At 38.2% G+C, this 19457-nt stretch overlaps 1 protein-coding gene across 2 annotated transcripts; it reads left to right on the forward strand.

Annotated features, from left to right (window-relative positions):
* The first annotated feature begins 22 nt into the window (after positions 1 to 22).
* LOC111875616 (E3 ubiquitin-protein ligase Hakai) lies at positions 23 to 12939 on the forward strand. Of its 2 annotated transcripts, none has more exons than XM_023871996.2 (5): positions 23 to 632; positions 3813 to 3900; positions 4153 to 4340; positions 6232 to 6420; positions 11521 to 12939. In XM_023871996.2, the coding sequence occupies exons 1-5, from the start codon at positions 534 to 536 to the stop codon at positions 12301 to 12303; spliced, it is 1347 nt and encodes a 448-aa protein (XP_023727764.1). In that variant the 5' UTR covers positions 23 to 533; the 3' UTR covers positions 12304 to 12939. The 2 variants fall into 2 exon arrangements, with proteins under 2 accessions (XP_023727764.1, XP_033611762.1); XM_033755871.1 differs by having other exon boundaries at positions 547 to 632; positions 3798 to 3900.
* Positions 12940 to 19457: the final 6518 nt, after the last annotated feature.

The raw sequence follows: 19457 nt of genomic DNA on the forward strand, positions 1-19457 counted from the left end.
CTTACAATATGAAATTATGTGAGCAGCAGGTTGTGCCAGAGGCCAAAGGACAGAGTGCGTCATGGCCAGCTTGTGACGTAGTAGTGGTTGTATACTCTTGCAGAATTATATATTTCCCTTTTGTGAATTTTCCTGTATATTTAACCAGTGTTAAATTATTAATATTAATACGTATAAATAGCACGCTTCGTAAGCCCTTTTATAATAATATTAGGACTGAATGCATGGTATCGTCTGACTATGCACCTAAATCTCCGCTTCATATAGACATGCTCTATGTAAGATCATCTCTGATTTCCATTTTCAGTCATGTGGAAATACGAGGTTTCAACTCTTACAACCGGTTCGGTTGTGTTAGAAAGTAAATGGTGTTGATCTTGGTCATCTTGGTGATGGTGGTGTAGTTGAGGAACATCGTTTGTATATGTACGGCATTAAAACCGTATATTTGTTTACTTCCAAAGTAGTGACTTAACTCGGTATTGTACGAATAGAATGTCAGTTGTATTAAGAATGTGTTCAGTTATAATTTGATGACATTAATTAAAAAAATGAGAGGTCGCGGTCGTGGTCGTGCACGTAGTCGCGGGAGAGGAAGAGGATCTCGAGGTCGTGGAAAGAAAGCTGTCAAGGTAATCAAAGACGTTGCAAGTAATTTTCAGGCTTGTATTTTTTTTATCAGTAATGATTATTTGCAGTGTGTTTTGTGTACACCCTTGCTCTAAATTTCCACAGCTATATACAATACCATACTCACATGCTTGAAAAAGAGGGAGGAAGAAGGAGGGAGTTTGATACTTCGTAGGCTTTTAAAGTCTGGAGTTTTTATGTAAGGGGTACTTGTCAGGAAATTTTTTTACACACAGAAAGAGAACGACCTATTTTTCCACGAAAGTAACCATAGTAAAAGATTACAGACAGATACACAAAAAGCCGTTTTAAGTCACGTAACATTAAAAGGAAGAATCCAAGAAGTAAGCTTTTGACATCAACAGTTTTTAAAAGCAGTGTTTTTTAAATGTATTTTACTGACTTCCTAGTTTTGCCAACATGTGTTTCAGTGCATACTGGCTGGCAAAGTTACTGTTTACATGTAAGACTAACAAGAATAAACAAATAGTACTAGACCATAAGAAACACTGCTCAAAAACATGCAAAATTTCATTACACATTCTGTTTGAAGGGTCTGATGATGGTGTAAGAGCAATCCTGAAACATGCAACTTTTTGAACTATTACAAACAAAGTTGTTGTTTGACTGAGCTTTCAATATTGTGCCATATCTGTGGAAAGCCAGGATTGTGAAGTCATCAGAGTCAGCCATTGCGAGGAAACAGCACGGTAACAACATGTTAACAGTGTTTTCTGTGCGATCTGTGCCACATTCCCACAGCAGCATGTATGCACTCTAGAGGAGCTGTTGAAAGTGGTGTTCTCTACAGGTCCATGCAGAAGGTATATATAGAGAATCAGAACATAGTAGGGAAGTCTAGAGAGTCTTGAGCCTGAGTTAGCAGTTGGGAGACAGACCCATTGGAGGTTATTGCAGGCAGTTGCTCCTGGTGGAGGTGTGGGGGCCAGAGGAGCCCCATTGTTTTAAGTCATTACGTAGCAGTGCTGAGTAGTTGTGAGATAGGTGCCAGTGAGCCAGGACAGAAGCTGTTGAATATAGAAACTGAGGGATCTATGACATTGGAAGCCATTACCAGATAAGGAATGGTAAAGTCACAGCAGACTGAGAAGACTTAGTGCTTGTTGTAGTGAGTTATAAAGTGTGTAGGTCCATGAGACTGTTATAGTTACGTGTAGTTCCAAGTTGTAAAAGTCCAGTAACTCCAATTACCAATCCAAACCCCATCTATAGTCAATTATTGCACGACAATATGTATTTATGGGAAGTAGTCATTAGGTCAGAGTTCTGGAAATGAAGAGTGTCATCCTGTGCAGCTGTAAAAGCTATTCCTGTAACAGGCTGTCTTGGCCCATAGGGTTACGAGTTGGTGAGGCTCCCACATTTTCTAGACAATGAGCTCACAGATGGTGGTAAGGCTGTCAGCCTTACGTACTGGCCACCCTTTACTCCCAGAAAAATTCCTGGTACTGATTTACGTGGTGCAATCCAAAAGTTCCCAAAATATATTAATAAAAACTATCACATCTTACCTAGATCTGCACCATCACCTTCAAAGTAGTCCCCTTTGGGAGCGCATACACTGATCCCAGCGTTTCTGCCAATTTTCAAATGCATCCTGGAAGTCTTTCTTTGTTAGGGTGTTTAGTACCGTCTGCATTTCTGCTTGAATTTCCTCAACTGTATCAAATCTTCGCCCCTTCAACTTGATTTTCATCTTGTGGAAGAGAAAGAAGTCGCATGGAGCTAAGTCTGGCGAGTACAGTGGGTGGGGAACAACTGCCATCTTGTTTTTAGCCAAAAAATTCCTGCACAATGTAAGCCGTATGCGGTCGTGCGTTGTCATGGTGGAGTACCCAGTCGCTCGTGCGCCACTTCTCTGGACGTTTTTTCCTCATGTCCTCCCTCAAACACCTTAGAACATCGCGATAGAACTCTGTTGACTGTCTGATCAGGAGGGACGAACTCCTTATGAACAATCCCGTCAGTATCAAAAAAACAGATCAACATGGACAATGTTGCTCTTGATTTGTCGAGCTTTTTTTGGCCGAGGTGAAGAAGGGCTCTTCCATTGCGACGATTGCTGCTTGCTTTCAGGGTCGTAGCCATAAACCCATCTTTGGTCACCAGTGACAACCTTCGAAAGAAAGTTTGGATCCTCTTGAAGCTGTTGCTGAAGTTTGAAACAAAACTTTATACAGACACGCTGCTCTCTCAGGTCAGCCATCGCAAAACTGCAAACTCACGGAAACACAACAATGGAAATATGTTCACCAACAATAAACCCAACCGCTCAACTCGACGCCGTTTGCCACACTGATTCAAGAAGGTTGTGTGAGGAGACACCTAGCGGTATTTCGATGTACTCATAACCATTCGTACGCAAAATTCAAATTTCAGAAAATTTGGATTGCCCCACGTATGTCAGAGGCTGAGTCAACCCCCAGGGCCATAGTACAGCTGGTAGGATTCGGTCAATTGAAAAAAATCTGATGACCTCATCGGGAATTGTACCTGCAACCTTGCGGTTTGTAGCATAGTGCCTCACCCAACTATGCTACCCCATGCTCTGCATTGCCAGCTGTACTTTATATAGCAGTTTGGCACTTTTAGAATGTAATTGTTTAGGTAGCGCTGGAATTGCATTGGTATCTTGGCTGTGCTAATGATATTGTGACATGTCGACCCCTCCATATTTGATGTGTGCATTTGCTTCACATACACTGATGAGTTGCTTTCTCCTACTATTGCTACAGCAGTGAATGATATTTCTTTTCTTGGTTGGTGGTGGTCTTTCTGAGTCGTATGGAAGTTACACTGTGGTGACTGTTCCCTCAGGCTTCCCGCACTCGTGTATGTTATCCTATCTGTTGCCATTCCTCTTGAACACAACTCAAATTAGTGTGATTCCTAACATAAATTTAGGATCTTGAGTTGCCATTAGCCACAACAGCCTTGTGTTAATGGCATATTTAGGGAATGAAAATTAATTATCTGACATTCAAATGCAAATCCTCCAGGGATTCATAGTCATGTGGTAGTACGTTTGTAGTATATTGTTGTAGTGCTTCATTTATCTGCTGTTAAATTATACAAATACTCAACTGCAATAAGTTTCAACTGTTAATTTAAATTCATTGCTGCTAAACAGCATTCGTACTGTTCAGCTGACTTTGTTCTAGGTTATCGAGAGTGATGAGGAAGAAGTGCCATTGCAGGCAGGGAAAGAAGTTCAAGAATCCAATGATGAAAATCAACAACCTCCAAAAAGTAATTCCTAAATTGAAGTTCAATAACCATGTAACTGTACACAACAGTTCATACTTACATCATTTGTAGGCATGTGCATTTCTGATTTTCAAAATCAGATTGAGGAAGAATCTTGGTTTTGTTTCACATATTGATTTTTCAGTCTCAGAGTCTGAGACATTCATGGCTAATTATTTGATATGTGATGTATACACAAGCCTGTTTTTGCCTTTTTGAATATTCTTTAATGATTTCATATTTTGATTTTTATAGTTGATTTGGAAGCAGATATATCTCAGTTGGAGGCTCCAACTTTCACAACAATTAACCGTGGTCCCCCTGAGCCTATGCTTCGTCTTCGTTGGGATCATCGAGTGAATCTCATTGGTGAAAAAGTTCTTAATCCAATGATACATTGTTGTGATAAGTGCATGAAACCAATCCTCATCTATGGAAGAATGGTATATATTGTTTTGAAAAAGTGAAGTAGATAAGTTTTATGAGCATGAGACATGTCATCAATGACACTTGATTTAATGAGTTCAAGCCCTTGTTTTATATTGGTGTAAACTTGTCTTCCCACACTGAGCAAGAACATAGACCGAGGTTGCATGAGAACAGGGTGTTGAAAATATTTGGACCTAGGAGAGGAAGCTGGAGAAAGCTGTATAATGAGGAACTCCATAACTTTTCCTTTCAACAAACATTAGGGTGACAAATTAAGTAGGATGAGATGATCTGATCATTTAGTATCCATGCAGTGGAAGCGAAATGCATACAAAATTTTAGTCAGAAGACCTGAAGGGATAAGGCTAGTTCAGAGTCCTAGACATAAATGAAGGATGATATTAAAAACAGGGCTTAAAAAATAGGATAAAAGATTGTGGACTTGATTCTTTTACCTTAGGGTATGATCGAGTATTATAGCTCTCGTGAACACAGTAATGAGCATCCAGGTTTCATACAGTGTGAGGAATTATTGACCAGCTGAATGACTGTTAGATTTTCAAGAATAACCTGCTTCATGGAAAGAGTTAGGTCATAGTGTTGAGAGAGAAGTTTAATACCTATGCATATACGTGGATTATATTAATTCCAGAGTCAGAAATTACTAGGAACTACATTATGTTGAGATGCAGAAACTGTGGAATTTCATTATTATAAATAGAAAGGAGTATGTAACCACTTGTAGCCTGCACATTTTGTTCAATAGCCATTAATATTACCATTATTATACTGTCTTGATAGTGTATGTAGGTTTACATGTAACTTAAACAGCAACAGTTGCAGCAGCAATATTGTATTTGAACATTTTATAAAGTATCTTAATATTTGAATGTGTATGGCTTTTCAGTTTAATAATATTATATCTTATTCATTAGCAGAAATATAAGTTATAGGAACCCACAATTTATAATCATGTATATATTTCTGTAAACATTTAATAGCCTCGTAACCACTCTACTTGTGAAGAAGACAAAGGAATGCTGAAACATGTCTGGTTAAAGAATAATCTAACTTCAATCAAAGCTTTGTAAAGCTTTAATTGTATCAGATAATAAGGTAAATTAATATTCTAATGAATGCACTCATAAACTAAATTATTAAAATGAATTTCAGTCTATGTGTATATAGAACTACTTACTAGGGCCTCTTTTTTGTGTATTGTGATCCAGTCATCACCTCCAATATTGGAAAAAAAAACATAACATGGGAGAGTAGTTGGATGTTATGCCATATGGTGTGGTAGATGTTTACAGATGTTTTGGAGAAACGTACTGTCTCCATCTGCAGGGTCATGTGAGCAGCATGTCACAGTGTTGGTAAACATCTATCAGACTACACAGTGTAACATTACAGGAGCCAGTACTCTGCACAGTCAGTGCTGTGCAAACCTCAGGTCTTCTATACAAAATACAGGCTTCAAGAAGTTCTCTTAAAGAAGATTTTTTCATGAAAATTATGACATCTGGTGTATTGGCAGATCCACCTGCTGGCAGAATTATTACTACCTGCTGCCAGCCAGCACGTGCAGTGCTCTAGGAGCACATTGTGTTAGCATACTCTTGTGCAGCATCATGATCATTTTACTGGCCCTGGACCCATCTCTACATCTCTGTAGAGTCTTACATGTCACTGCCCAGCACACTTATTTCACCTTCAGGAAATCTGGATTTGATTCTTGGCCTGGGTACAGGCCATGTTGACAGAGACTTTTTATAAGTTTTCAGAGTCTCCAGAAAAATTGTCATACGTTAAAGTCCACAACTGCTTCCTTCCATATAATTATAAATCCAAAATTGTAACCATCCCATTATGCAGTTCTTAATGGTTTAATGATTTGTCTTTCAGATTCCTTGCAAACATGTGTTCTGCTTATCATGTGCAAAGAGAGAAGACAAAGTATGCCCTCGTTGTTTAGAAAAAGTTACAAGAGTAGAACAGACTGGACTTGGAACTGTGTTTATGTGCACTCATGGAGGGACAAGATATGGAAATGCAGGATGCAGACGTACATATCTATCACAACGAGACTTACAGGTAATTTAAATTAACTCCTTCAGGACTATTGTCGCACTAGCATGACCAGCGTTTATATGTCTTGACAGCCTGCTTACTGTCTTTTGTACGCATTTCAGTGCCTTTTCATCACAGGATAATGGCTGTACACACATGTACACATGCTTGTGGCATGTAATGGGAGTAAGAAGAAGGTCTTACTGAACTTGGTTTCTTTGTAAGATTACAGCTTTTACTTTCACATATAAAGTAAAATCCTAGCAGGTTATATATCATGGTGGCTGAACCAAGTACAAGTGCATGCATAAAGGAGAAGGCTTTTCTGCTCCAAACCTGACTGTTGGTGAAGTGAATGAAATTCTTGAGAACTGGAAATTGGAGCAAAATGTTAGAATACTCAATGAGTCATATTTAGATAGTGATAGAGAACCAGAAGGTGATATAAAGGAAATTGGTGATTTTGAGGTTGTAAGGTGTCCAGCTAAATGAAAGAAGGTTTCCAATGAAAATATGTTGTTTCTTTGAGCTAAGGGAGAATAATAACATGTATTTGATTTCCACAGTACATGATTTTGATGCCTCAAGCTCATGTGTTAAACCCAGTATATGCTCTGAAGACACAACTGAAATGGACTGTTTCAAGACCATGCTCCCTGATCACAGTGGATGTGTTCACTACAGAGACTAGTAGTTATGAGCATCAAGTGATTTCCAAATATGATAAAAATGACTTACCTCACAGTCTGAAAAAGTGAACACACACAACCAGAAATGAAAAGTACACTTTCAGTGCTTTGCTAACATTGATGGTTAGAAATAAATGAAACTAGCTGAAAGAGTACTGGTTGACAGATTTACTACTCGGCTCCAAAATTTTCTCAGTAACTGTGGCAAGACACAGATTCCCTTAACAGAATGCTGCATTTTTCAAATAAGGAACAAATAGGAGGCTGACATCACAAGGTGTGTGATGTTTTCAACAAGTTCCTGATGTATTTCTTCATAGCTTCAGTCCTTTTCAAGATTCCTGTGTTGACAAAAGTTAGTGCTGTTCAAAGGAAGGATAAATTTTGAAAAATATGTAAAAAAAACTCGAGGGCACAGGTTTGGAATAAAACTTAACTTCCTCTATGACTGTGAATATGTGTTGAGCTTTGAGTATACACAGGGGAAGACACTAACAATGAATTGAATCCTGATATAGGTGTGTCAGGATCAGTGGTTACTACACTGATAGCATGCATGCACACCCACACACACACACACACACACACACCTACTCATGTGCCAGATCTCGTGCAGAATGAGAAAGGTATGCTGCTACCAGATTGTCAAATGATGATCATTGGAAGGTTTCTGGAAAATTATGAAGAAAGAAGAATCTGATTCAAGGGTGGAAGGTGTTCAAGTGGGGAAATTACTCAATATCTGACAGATGATCGCTTTACACGAGCCTACCGTTCTTGCTAAAAGAATGCAATGAGGAAGTGTTGTGTGTACATCTGCCATAAACCCTATCAAGAGTCAAGAAAGATGATGCATGTGCAGTGAAGGTGATATTGGGTTGTGTGTGGGTCCTTGCTTCAAGCAGCTCCATACACAGAAAAGTTTTGAAAAGACAAAAACAAAGATGTAAATAGTGATTTTTTATTGCATTCAACATTGAACAGCTCCAGAAGGGCTCTTTTCAGAAGATGAGTGCTTTATATCATAAAAATGTAGCCTAAGCAGCTTGAATATCTTAAAATGTAATAAACTGAACTCACTATTCCTAGCCTCTATATGAATAACTGTTCACCAGTTGTTCGAAGTTACTGAATAATTCATTGTGTTATTCAGTTGTGCAGAATGTTTGTGACGTGTTATTGATAGTGCATAGTCTTATACATATGTAAGGGGGTAGTCTTACACATACACTGTTGGACAGCCTAACTGCAACCCTGCTAGGGGCAACATGTATAAGTCTTATTATACATACACTGTCAGTCTAGCTGCAGCTACATTAAGGGCAACTTTATATGCAATGTAGAGCTCCTCACAGGTACAGCTAGATGCTTAAACAACTGAAAGTTGTATTAAACTCCTATTGACCAACCCTGAGGTTTGTTCAGCATGTCACCAACCATATAGTTTTTTATGCTGTCCTGAAACACAGATTGTTAAATTTCATTCAGGAATTTTAATAGGTTTCGTTTGTAGTGCATGATGTTATTTTACGAGGTGTATCAGAAAGTTCCCAGGCTAGGTCAAAAAAGAAATGCTGGCTTAACTTACTCAATTTTGGCTACCATCTCCTTCAAAATAGTCTCCTTGGGGAAGTATACAGTGATCCAATCATTTTTTCCATGCTTCAGAAGGACCGTGGAAGTCATTTTCCTTAATGCTGTGGAGTGCAGCTTGCGATCCCTTTTGAATGTCAGACATTGTTTCAAAATGTCATCCTTTCCATTTTTGTTTTTGATTTGGGAAACATAGTGAAATCACAGGGGTCTAAGTCCCATGAGTAAGGAGGACGGGGAGTGGTAAGCATGATGTTAGTTTGCAAACTCTGTGGTTTTCAGGGCCATGTGGGTGGGCGCATTGTCATGATGAAGGAACAGTGTGGCGCATGTTCAAATTTTCTATTAAGATCTCCTGGCAAACTCCATAACTGACCTCAGCAGGGTCTGCGAGCTCATGGATTGTTCGGCGATGGCCTTTGTTGATGAGATCTCAAAATTCTTCAACATTTTTTGTTGTTTTGTTGGTGCTTGGTTGCCCTGAATGTTCGCTGTCTTCAACTGACATTCGAGCAGCCTTGAAACCTGAATGCCATTCAGAAACTGTTGTCCGACTTCAAGAATGTTCTCCAAAAGCCCCACAAAGCATTTCAATGGTTTCAGGAGCAGATTAACCAAACTTCACGTAAAACTTGATGCAGACATGTTGCTCGATTTTGTCATCCATCTCAGTCAAAATGAAACACACAGTCTAAAAAGCACTCCTGTAAAAACAGTGCATGTTCACAGTGTGGTGTAACATGGCAGACTGATGCAATAGGCTTGCAAAAGTGTGACCTTGGCCTCCTCTCTCATTTTCTTTCACCGAAGCAGTTACAACAATGACAGTCCGAGAACTTTCCAGTACCACCTTGTATATGTAAGACTGTTTTATGAAAAACCTTCAAGTTTTAAATTTTTAAAAATTATGTACAATCATCGAAAATAACCTTGAGCTAGTTTCTTTTATTTAAAGTAATTTTAAAAATTTCTGCTGTAATTGACTACTTACTTACTCATGGAGCTGAGACCTTCTTGAGGAGCCGCCAATTCTGCAGCTACTCAGGAATTTCCCAGCATTTTATGGAACCCGAAGGTTCATCACCATATTCACAAGAGCCCTCCACTGGTCCCTATCCTGAGCCAGATCTATCCAACCCATACCACCCATCCTGTCTCTCTAAGATCCATTCTAATATTGTCCACCCACCTATGCCTGGGTCTTCCCTGTAATTGATTACTTAATTTATTTATTCTGTTATAAAATTCCATCGATCCAATCTAGGCTACAAATACGCCTGACGGATATAGAACCAGTTACAGAGAAGTAACTAAAATACACATGCTATGAAATAAGCACAGGTCGGATCAAACAATAAACCAAACCATTGATCTTCCTACTTCAAAATTAAACATAGCAACATCTTAAATGTAATATCGTAAAATATCATCATACCAAAAGGTAGATGATAACATATTTATGCCAATATAAAGCACTTATGATAGATAAAACCTTAAAATTTCACATTTAAATTAGTAATTACTATTAAAAAGATCCTTCAGTGAATAAAAAGAATTCAATAAAAGGTAGTTTTTAGAGTATTTTTAAATTGATTCTTATTATCAGACAATTTTTTATGCAAGGAGGTAAGTGATTAAATGCCTTTATACCTATATAATAAACACCATTGTTATAGATAGACAACCTTGGTTGTGAAGCGTAAAAATTATTTTTACCTCTGGTGTTAATATCATATAACTCTGAATTTGTTTTAAATAAGGAGATATTATCAATTACAAAAATTAGTAATGAAAATATATACTGAGAATAAAACGCTAAACTCCCTACAGGAATCCCTATTTCTGGAATTTGTAATAATTCTTATGGCCTTTTTTTGTAGTGTAAATATTGTCATGTGTTGGGTATATGTCACGCGACAAATAACTTCATGCCATCTTTGATATAGTGAATTTATTGAACACTCACTCTCACACACACACAATTCCCTGTTGCCTCGTGTTACCAGCGTTGTCCCCTGTTACGTCACCACTTGCGGGGGAGGGGGGTGTCCTGCATAGTGCAAATACGTTACAATATATTGATACTATAAGGGGAATTCCCCCAGAAGATTATACCATATGTCATAACTGCATGAAAATAAGAATAGTAAATCATCCTTAGTGATTCATGGGACACAAAAGGTCTTAAAGATCTAATAGCATAACATGCTTTGCTTAATTTAACCATAAGTCCATCAATATAATGCTTCCATGACAAGGAGCTATCAACAGTAATACCTAAAAACCGAGTATTTGTATTGTTAATAATATATTTATTATTATAACTGGTATCTAATTGAATTGTTTGGCTATTAGTGGTTCTAAATTGTATAAACTGAGTTTTGTTATAATTTAATGACAACAAATTGATATTAAACCATTCATTCAACTGTCTATAAGAGGAAATAATATATTTTTTAAAATTTACTAAATCAGGATTACTAACTATAATGCTGGTATCATCAGGAAACATGACTGGCTTAGAGTTATAATTAACTACTTTAGGTAGGTCATTTATGTACAAAAGAAAAAACATTGGTCCAAGTATAGATCCCTGGGGCACTCCATGTTTAATCTTCCCCCATTCTGAAGAAGTATAAGAATGTGTTAATTTATCATCAGTGAGGACTCACTGATACCTATCACTGAGATATGATTTGATTAGAGCATATGCTTTGCCTACAATTCCATAGAATTTCAGTTTCTTCATTAATAAGTCGTGATTGATGCAATCAAGGCTTTCTTGAGGTCACAAAAAATACTTCCCACACTGTGATAATGAACTTCATTTCTGAATTTGCAGGCTCACATTAATCATCGTCACACAGCTGTGCCAGTCCAGGCCATAGGAGACAGTGCTCAGTTTCCTCTAGTAGTTACAGGAGGGAACACCAAGCCTCAAACTCAGCAGGATGCCATGATGGTTGAAACCTCTGCTGCAAATAAAATGGTTGCTCCAAACCCTCAACGGATGAAGCAGTCTCATATGGTTCCACAGCCATCAGTAGGTGATCCAAGGCTTCAACATGGAGCTATGGTTCCTGTATCAAATGCAGGTTCTGTCCTGGATCATCATCGTCGTGGTCCTCCACAGCCTTCTCCTCCTCCTCCCCCACCACCTCCATTTAACCCTCACCCACATCGTCCTGCAATGATTGTATCAGGATACCCCACCCCCCAGCAGAACCCTCAGTCAAATCCACCTCCAAATATGAGAACAAATTTGATAACTGTTCCAATACAAGATAACAGCACAAGTGTGTTGGTGGACCATCCACCTCCTCATCCGCCTACAGGCTACCATCATTATCCACAAGCTCCTCCACCACAGTATACTCCATATGCAGTTCCCCCACCTGTTGTGGGTCCACCACAGCCACAAGCTGGTTACTATCAGGCTCCACCAGGTGCAGTGGTTGCATATCAGAGTACACAAGTACCACAGTATGCAACTCAGGGTGTCCCTTCCAATCCTGCTGTTGCAGGAAGAGCCCCACAGTATCAAGATCCTGTAGGACAGCAGTATGGAGCTCCACCACCCCAACAGTGGCAACATGGACCTAACAATACTCCTTTCTATAGATAGAAATCTAGACTTGGCAGCAAAATGTATCAGATATCTTGCTACATGATGTTTATACTGGCATATAAGACAGTCTCTAAATTTTTAGTTAAAAAGTTTAAGTATGGGGCTATATGAGCCAGATAAAATGAATCTTAAGATACTTTTAGTTAAAAAGTTTAAGTACGTTCCTATATGAGCCAGATAAGGTGAATCTTAAGATACTGTCGCGTGTTTGGAATCTGGAAGTGATACTTCCATGGAAATGCAATACCAACACACCATTGTGTAGGAATTGCCCAAACAACAAACGCCTTTCCCCGGAGATGAAAGACAACAGAGGGTCATTGGATGACAACAGCAAAACTGAACTGTTGAGAACAATGTTCTGGAAGCTGTCCGCATAAGGCCTGTATAAGGGGGTTGAATGCATCAGATGAGTTAGTTGACGATTGACAGTTGAAGTTGAAGTCTAGCAGCTGAGATTAACCTTTATGAGCCGAAGGACACCGTATGGGGACCTTTAAAGTAAAGCTGAGTGGCCGAAAGACACCGTATGGGTATGCGCAGTCCATGCGTGTGCACAATGTTTTAAAATCTAATTTTAAGATAGAAATTCTTGTTCTACTTACATTATTTCTGGACACCAGCTTTATGAGTAGACTGTCTTCCCTCCTGCACCATCTAACTGAATGTTGCATGTCACTGAATGCAGAGTCCGACGTCGCAATTCATGCAATTTGTCCGTAATTAACTCTGTTTTCCGCACAAAGCACGCACACGCAATGTTAGTCTCGTATTAGCAGGAAGTAAGCCAGTGATGGCGAGTGGTGTCCTCTATTCATAACGCTTATAAAACATCGCAATTTCAACTATGCACCATGGCCCCTTTTCGCATTGAAGGAGTCGAAATTCAGAGGCTGCTCGTAAATCACACCATTCAGAATGCCTTACAGTTTATTCTGAAGGGACCTGGAAGCAAGTGTTATGAGGTGATATTCCAAGAACTGCCTCTGTGTGGATAGTCCGACATACTTGAATAAACAGAGTTTCATAAGGCAATGTAGGATAAGAACTGCCCACACTTGTGTATACAAGAAGCCCACTGACTGGAGAATGTGCAATGAAAACAAACATTCTCTCTCTCCTCCAGATAACACAATCAGACTGAGTCAGAAGCATGCATTTATACTGCAGGAAGGTTTTGTGCAGAAGCTTTATGCATTTTTGTAGACAGACGCTCAAAATTGGGGAAAAAATTTTTTGGAATCAATGTAACAATTTTTACAGATTCTAAAATCTGTAAATTACAGTATCTGATTCTGTACACTTTCTAGATAAAAGTAGCGTTTATTTCGTTCGTTTATCACAAAAATTGTAGAAATCACAGCATTTTGAGTAACATGATTACAATTTTTATTACTCTACAATGGCGGACATTTACATTAACTCCATCCCGCTGCCACTACCAGAATTTAAATAGCCTGTCCCATAAAGGTTAACGGCACAAGAAGAATTGTGATACTGAACTTGATGATAATTGTACTTGAGTGTGTAAAAGAGTGTGTCCAATAAATATTTGCTAAATCCGAGACCTACGTGGACGTTATTTGTCGCATTACCTAGGAGACACGTGACAGCTTGTATCTCAGAAGTAGGTTACCAAGGAAACATGCAACAACATTACATAGGCTACAATACTTTTAGTTAAAAAGTTTAAGTTTGGGGCTATACAGGTATGAGCCAGATAAGTTGAATCTTAAGATATTTTTCTGAACTAAGAATCCTTAAAATCTACAAGTCACCGAATCACATACTGTATACATTACCACACCATAGCATTATTCTTTCTTCATATATTTGGCCTTTATGAACAAAATCACCAGCAGGGAACTTAATTTTTTTAATTGTATTTCTCTTGAATATGACTACTGAGTTGATTTTTTCCATCTGCCATGCATTATAGTACCACTGTAAATCTGTTCTGTTTTTACTAAAACATTTTTTGTGTCTTTTATTTCTACAGTTCATTTATATACCAGATTAAATTTACTGGTGTTTCATCACGTTTCCTACGTTACTTAATGTGTGTTATGTGTTTTGTTAATGTTGTATTACATAGCTATGGAAATTACTTTACAGTCTATATCTACTGATACTTTTGTGCAATATTTTCTTCTGCCTCAGTACCAGATTATTACTTTTCATAAAATGAGCACATCATAATGCAGTTCCTTTCAGTCATATATATGAATGTTGGTTTCATGTAGAGTGAAAAATATGTACATATTACATTTCTTGTTACAATATGCCCATTCTGACAGTCTTCACTGTCTATGCCTGTCCTTTTGGTACATTTATTCTTAGGCACACTCTTTTAACATAATGTCACATATTTGGGGGTGTGCATGACATATAGATGGGTTTTGGATTGATGACTGGATTTATTGCACGGTTATGCAACTTGTTAGTACACTTCACAAACCACTATATGACAGGCTGTGTCTTCATCATCTTCAACTGCCATCTCCAGAGACTCCCTCAGTTCTTCTCTCAGCTGCATGACATCCTTGTTATATAGCCTCAGGGCTTCCTCTACAGAAAACACCATTTCCTAACAGTTCCTCTATTGCTATAGAAGTGTGTTTGCCTTGCTGTTGCATAAAAATGGTAGTTCTTATATTGTTGGATGTCTGTTCATTTCCATGGGAACTTGTTTATTGAGTCTCTGCCCAGCAATGAATGTCTGCTCTGGCTCTGCTACTCCAGCTTTCAAGTGTCATGTTAAAGTATCTAATTTTTCTTTTTGTTCCAATTTTGTAGCATCTTTTCTGCTACCTTAGATTCCCAGGCAGCAGAACAGTTTTTGAATGACTTGGCAAATGTGACTACTCGTAACTTGAAATGAGCTTCACATTTCCTTATGCTACACCAGTTGCCAAACAGCATAATAGTGTTCAGTTCATCTTGATAAATTTTGTCTTATGGTAATTATGGTCATGCTGTCCCACCACACTTTAATTTGTTATAATCTTTATGTTAATTACATATATCAAACATGAGTTTCAGTAAGATATACAGGGTTGTTTTTTGGGTGATTAAGAAAGCAGTGTATTTTCAAAACAGTTACAAACATGAAAAAACTTGAAAAAAAACAAGAAGACTTGTTAAGATTTGCTGGCAGCATTGATTATAATGTATCAGTCACAAGTGGTGCTCTAATCACTGTCACTCATGTGCTTAGATAGGATGAGCAGGGCACATTTGTTGGCTCCCTAGATCCCTGGACCTTACTCCGTGCAACTTCTTCCTGTGGGGAGTGTGAAAGGGCCGATATACCAAACTCCAATGCCACAGTCCATTCAAGCGCGAATTTAAGGCTGTGGCCAGTGTTGATGAGCCACAGCTATAGCATACATGGGAAGAATTTGAATATTAGTATTAGTATTTATTCANATAATGTATCAGTCACAAGTGGTGCTCTAATCACTGTCACTCATGTGCTTAGATAGGATGAGCAGGGCACATTTGTTGGCTCCCTAGATCCCTGGACCTTACTCCGTGCAACTTCTTCCTGTGGGGAGTGTGAAAGGGCCGATATACCAACCTCCAATGCCACAGTCCATTCAAGAGCGAATTTAAGGCTGTGGCCAGTGTTGATGAGCCACAGCTGTAGCATACATGGGAAGAATTTGAATATTAGTATTAGTATTTATTCAGTATTCCAGACATCCACAAGATGGATACAGAACTTGTATTCACTTAGTGCATACAGAGCAATTGCAAAAATTCTTTACATGGAACATTACAACAGTATAAAATATAAATAGTTAGGACCTTAGATTACATAAATAAAAAGTCAAACATGTCATTTAAGAACAGTCATATTAAATAAGAAATCCACAATAAACAATTATGAGTTACAAATAGTAAATAAATCCTTCATATTACTGAAAATAAGATTAATTGGCAATGCACAGGTAGAACCCATAATTATAACAAAACAGGCATTATAAAATGAGTTTACAATGAACAAAAAATCATTGATTGCATCATATTGCATTGATGTTTGCAGGGTAACTAATGGAGCACATCTCAAACATCTCTAGGTAAACTTTACGAGTTTCAATGCAATTTTCAAGTTGTTTCATGATTGCATCGGTAACCAATTTGAAAATACACTAATTTCTTATCACTTATTCATATACAGGGTGTTTCACGACTTTAGGGCATAACTGCATGAGGTGATTTCGTAGGTCTTTATGATCAAAAAAGTTCATAGAAACATGTGCCCGATTTTCAACGGTTATGGAGTTATGACCGTTTTTTCATTCCCGTACACACCTTGTTGTGAACTGCGTCTTATCATCTAGCGGGTCACTATTTTTAGCCAGCTACAGACAGCGTTCTCGTTATCTTGACACTTGAGAGGTACCTAAGGCATGGTGGGTTGGTATGTCCAGCCACGGCTAGTGTGGCGGCTACTGGTGTTCAGAACTGTTCTCATCTCAGTGCATCTGTTACATTCACAGTGCCATTTACATTTTTATTTGAGGAGTATGCAGATATGATTTATGTGTACGGGTTTTGTGACGGTAACTCAGTTCTTGCCGTAGCTGAATATCAGCAACGGTTTCCGAATCGTAGAATACCGAACCGGAGAGTGTTTACTGGAGTTTACCAGGCATTGCGAGATACCGGTAGACTTCCCAGCATTCGTATTGCAGCCGAGCATGGTGTTAATGAAGGCGTCAGTGAAGAAGGCATTGTTCGTATGGTACATCGCAGTCCACGTATGAGCACGTGAAGAATTGCCAGCCAGGTCTCCAGACTTAAGCCCACTGGATTATTGTGTGGGGGGATGAATGAAAGAACTGGTTTACAATGTGAAGGTGGCGATGCGAGATGCTTTAATCAGTCGCATTCTGGACGCTGCTGACCACATAAGAAATAGCCAGCTGAAGGTGCTACGTGCTACCCGCATGGTTCACAACCGAGCGGCAGCCTGTGTTGCGGCCGGCGGTGGCATTTTCGAAAATCAGCTTTAAGCACCAATCAATTCAAATTAAAGGTAATTTCACAAAGTTAACTTTACATTCATACTTTAAATGAATCATGTATTATGCTGGTTTATTATTTTGTTCCATTTATTGTCAGTAATTGTTACCTTCTATTCTGAGTTTAAAACGGTCATAACTCTGTAACCGTCCAAAATCGACACATGTTCATATGAACTTTTTCGATTACAAAGACCTAGGAAATCACCTCCCGTAGTTATGCCCTAAAGCCGTGAAACATCCTGTATAATAACCCTGTGTTACAGTATTATGTTGGGAGTTAAGTGATGCACATCAGTTGTTAAATGTCAAGTTGTATTTAAGGTTCATATTTTATGCTTCACACACGGGACATTCTATAGTTTTGGAGGACGTTTAAGCTTAAGGGTTGTCTTGTATGCCAATATGTATTGTAATTTTGTTTGTATACTGATATAAAAAAATATACCTCACATATGGATGAAATAATTAAAATTATCTGTGGAGGATAAACAAAATAATTTTCTATTTTGAATGTCCGAACAGTCTGTATACAGGGTGATTGAAAGTCCTACAGCCAAACTTCAGGAACCTACTGGGGAGATCATTTGGAGCAAAAAATGTAAATAACATTGTTTGATTGGTCACATTTTTTTGAGTTATGATGTGAGAAAAATACTTTTTCCATTTATGTACACACATTTATTTATTGGATTTAATGGTAGTGAATGAAAAGCAGACATTCTGAAGTTGTTAGCTCATTTCAGATTGAATTTTACTTTAAATTCAACACAAATGTCTGATCGTGTAGTGGAAACTAGCACATGGTTCTACATATTTGCAGTAACTGTTCAAAGTTTCCTCCTTCAGCCCACATGCATGCTTCACAGTGATGTTGAATGGAGTTACTGGCAGGTGCCAGTTAAGGTTGGGCCCTAATGTCTGCTGTAGCTACCAGGATGCAGTTGATGAGGTCATTTTTTATTTCTGTAGCGAAACATTTTGTTCAGTGTGTCTGCCATAACAAAAATCCACTTGGTTCAGATCAGGAGATGTGGAGACCAGATGATCAAACCCCTATGTCCAGTCCATGTGTTTGGAAAATGGTTTGTTCAACCAGTTAAGCTGTTGGTATAAAAAATGAAGAGAGGTGCTGTTATGCTGAAACTACATGCTGTCATAGATATTAAGGGGTATGTCCTTCAATAAAAAGGAAAATATTCTTTCAAGGAGATCAGGACCTTGGATTCCATTGAGATGATTTGCTATCACATCCAGTTACGCACTCATCTACAATTCTGGCCCAAACTTTGCTAATATTTTGTGGAAGTTTCAAGTACGAGTAGAATGAGGATTCTGCAGTTCCCATTCATGTAGATTTAGCAGCTGAGACACTGTAATGTTCTCTATTGTTCTATACAGTTTCCTGTTATGCTTTTGTGCTGTGAATTATTTCAGAGCATTCACAGGGCCATTCTTTAACTGAAGAGAACAGGTTCCAGTCATGTTCTGTTCATGTGATAAGTGTGGAGGCATGGTTTAGAGTATGAATTCATTAATCAAGAAGATATAATAGTTTAAATGATTGTATCATTAAAAGTGTAACTGGTTGTCTTCACTGCTGTAGAAAGTTTCCAAACAGTTTTATTTGTGTCACGGCAAAGATCCACGAAAACAACATGTTAACATCTATTGCCTGGTGGTCATGGCTGTTGACCTGGAGAGACCCCCCTCCCAAAAAAAAAAGATACACAGTTACTACACACCAGTAGGCTACCAGACTTGAGGAAACAATTTATAATAACTTAGAGAATGTTAAGGAAAATTTGGGATGATCAGACTTCCTAATCATTAAATATATATAATTCTGTATTTCAGCATCCTGTTCCAATTGTTTAACTGAACATCCATGTATTTATCATCCGTCAATATTGCAACACTTGTTTATTTACCACTCAATCTTAATTTTAGTTTTAACATTTTCCACTTCGACACAACATGTTTTGGCCCCAAACGGCTATCTTCAAGTGTCTTGATATGTTACAAATATTTTATTGAATTATGTTAAAGCTGCTACACTGTATTAGTCCGTGTTAAAATCACATGCTGTAGTTCTCTTTTCAAGGTGAAACAAGATAAAAT

The sequence above is a fragment of the Cryptotermes secundus genome, unplaced genomic scaffold, assembly GCF_002891405.2.
Source record: "Cryptotermes secundus unplaced genomic scaffold, Csec_1.0 scaffold50, whole genome shotgun sequence".
Classification (NCBI taxonomy): Eukaryota; Metazoa; Arthropoda; class Insecta; order Blattodea; family Kalotermitidae; genus Cryptotermes; species Cryptotermes secundus.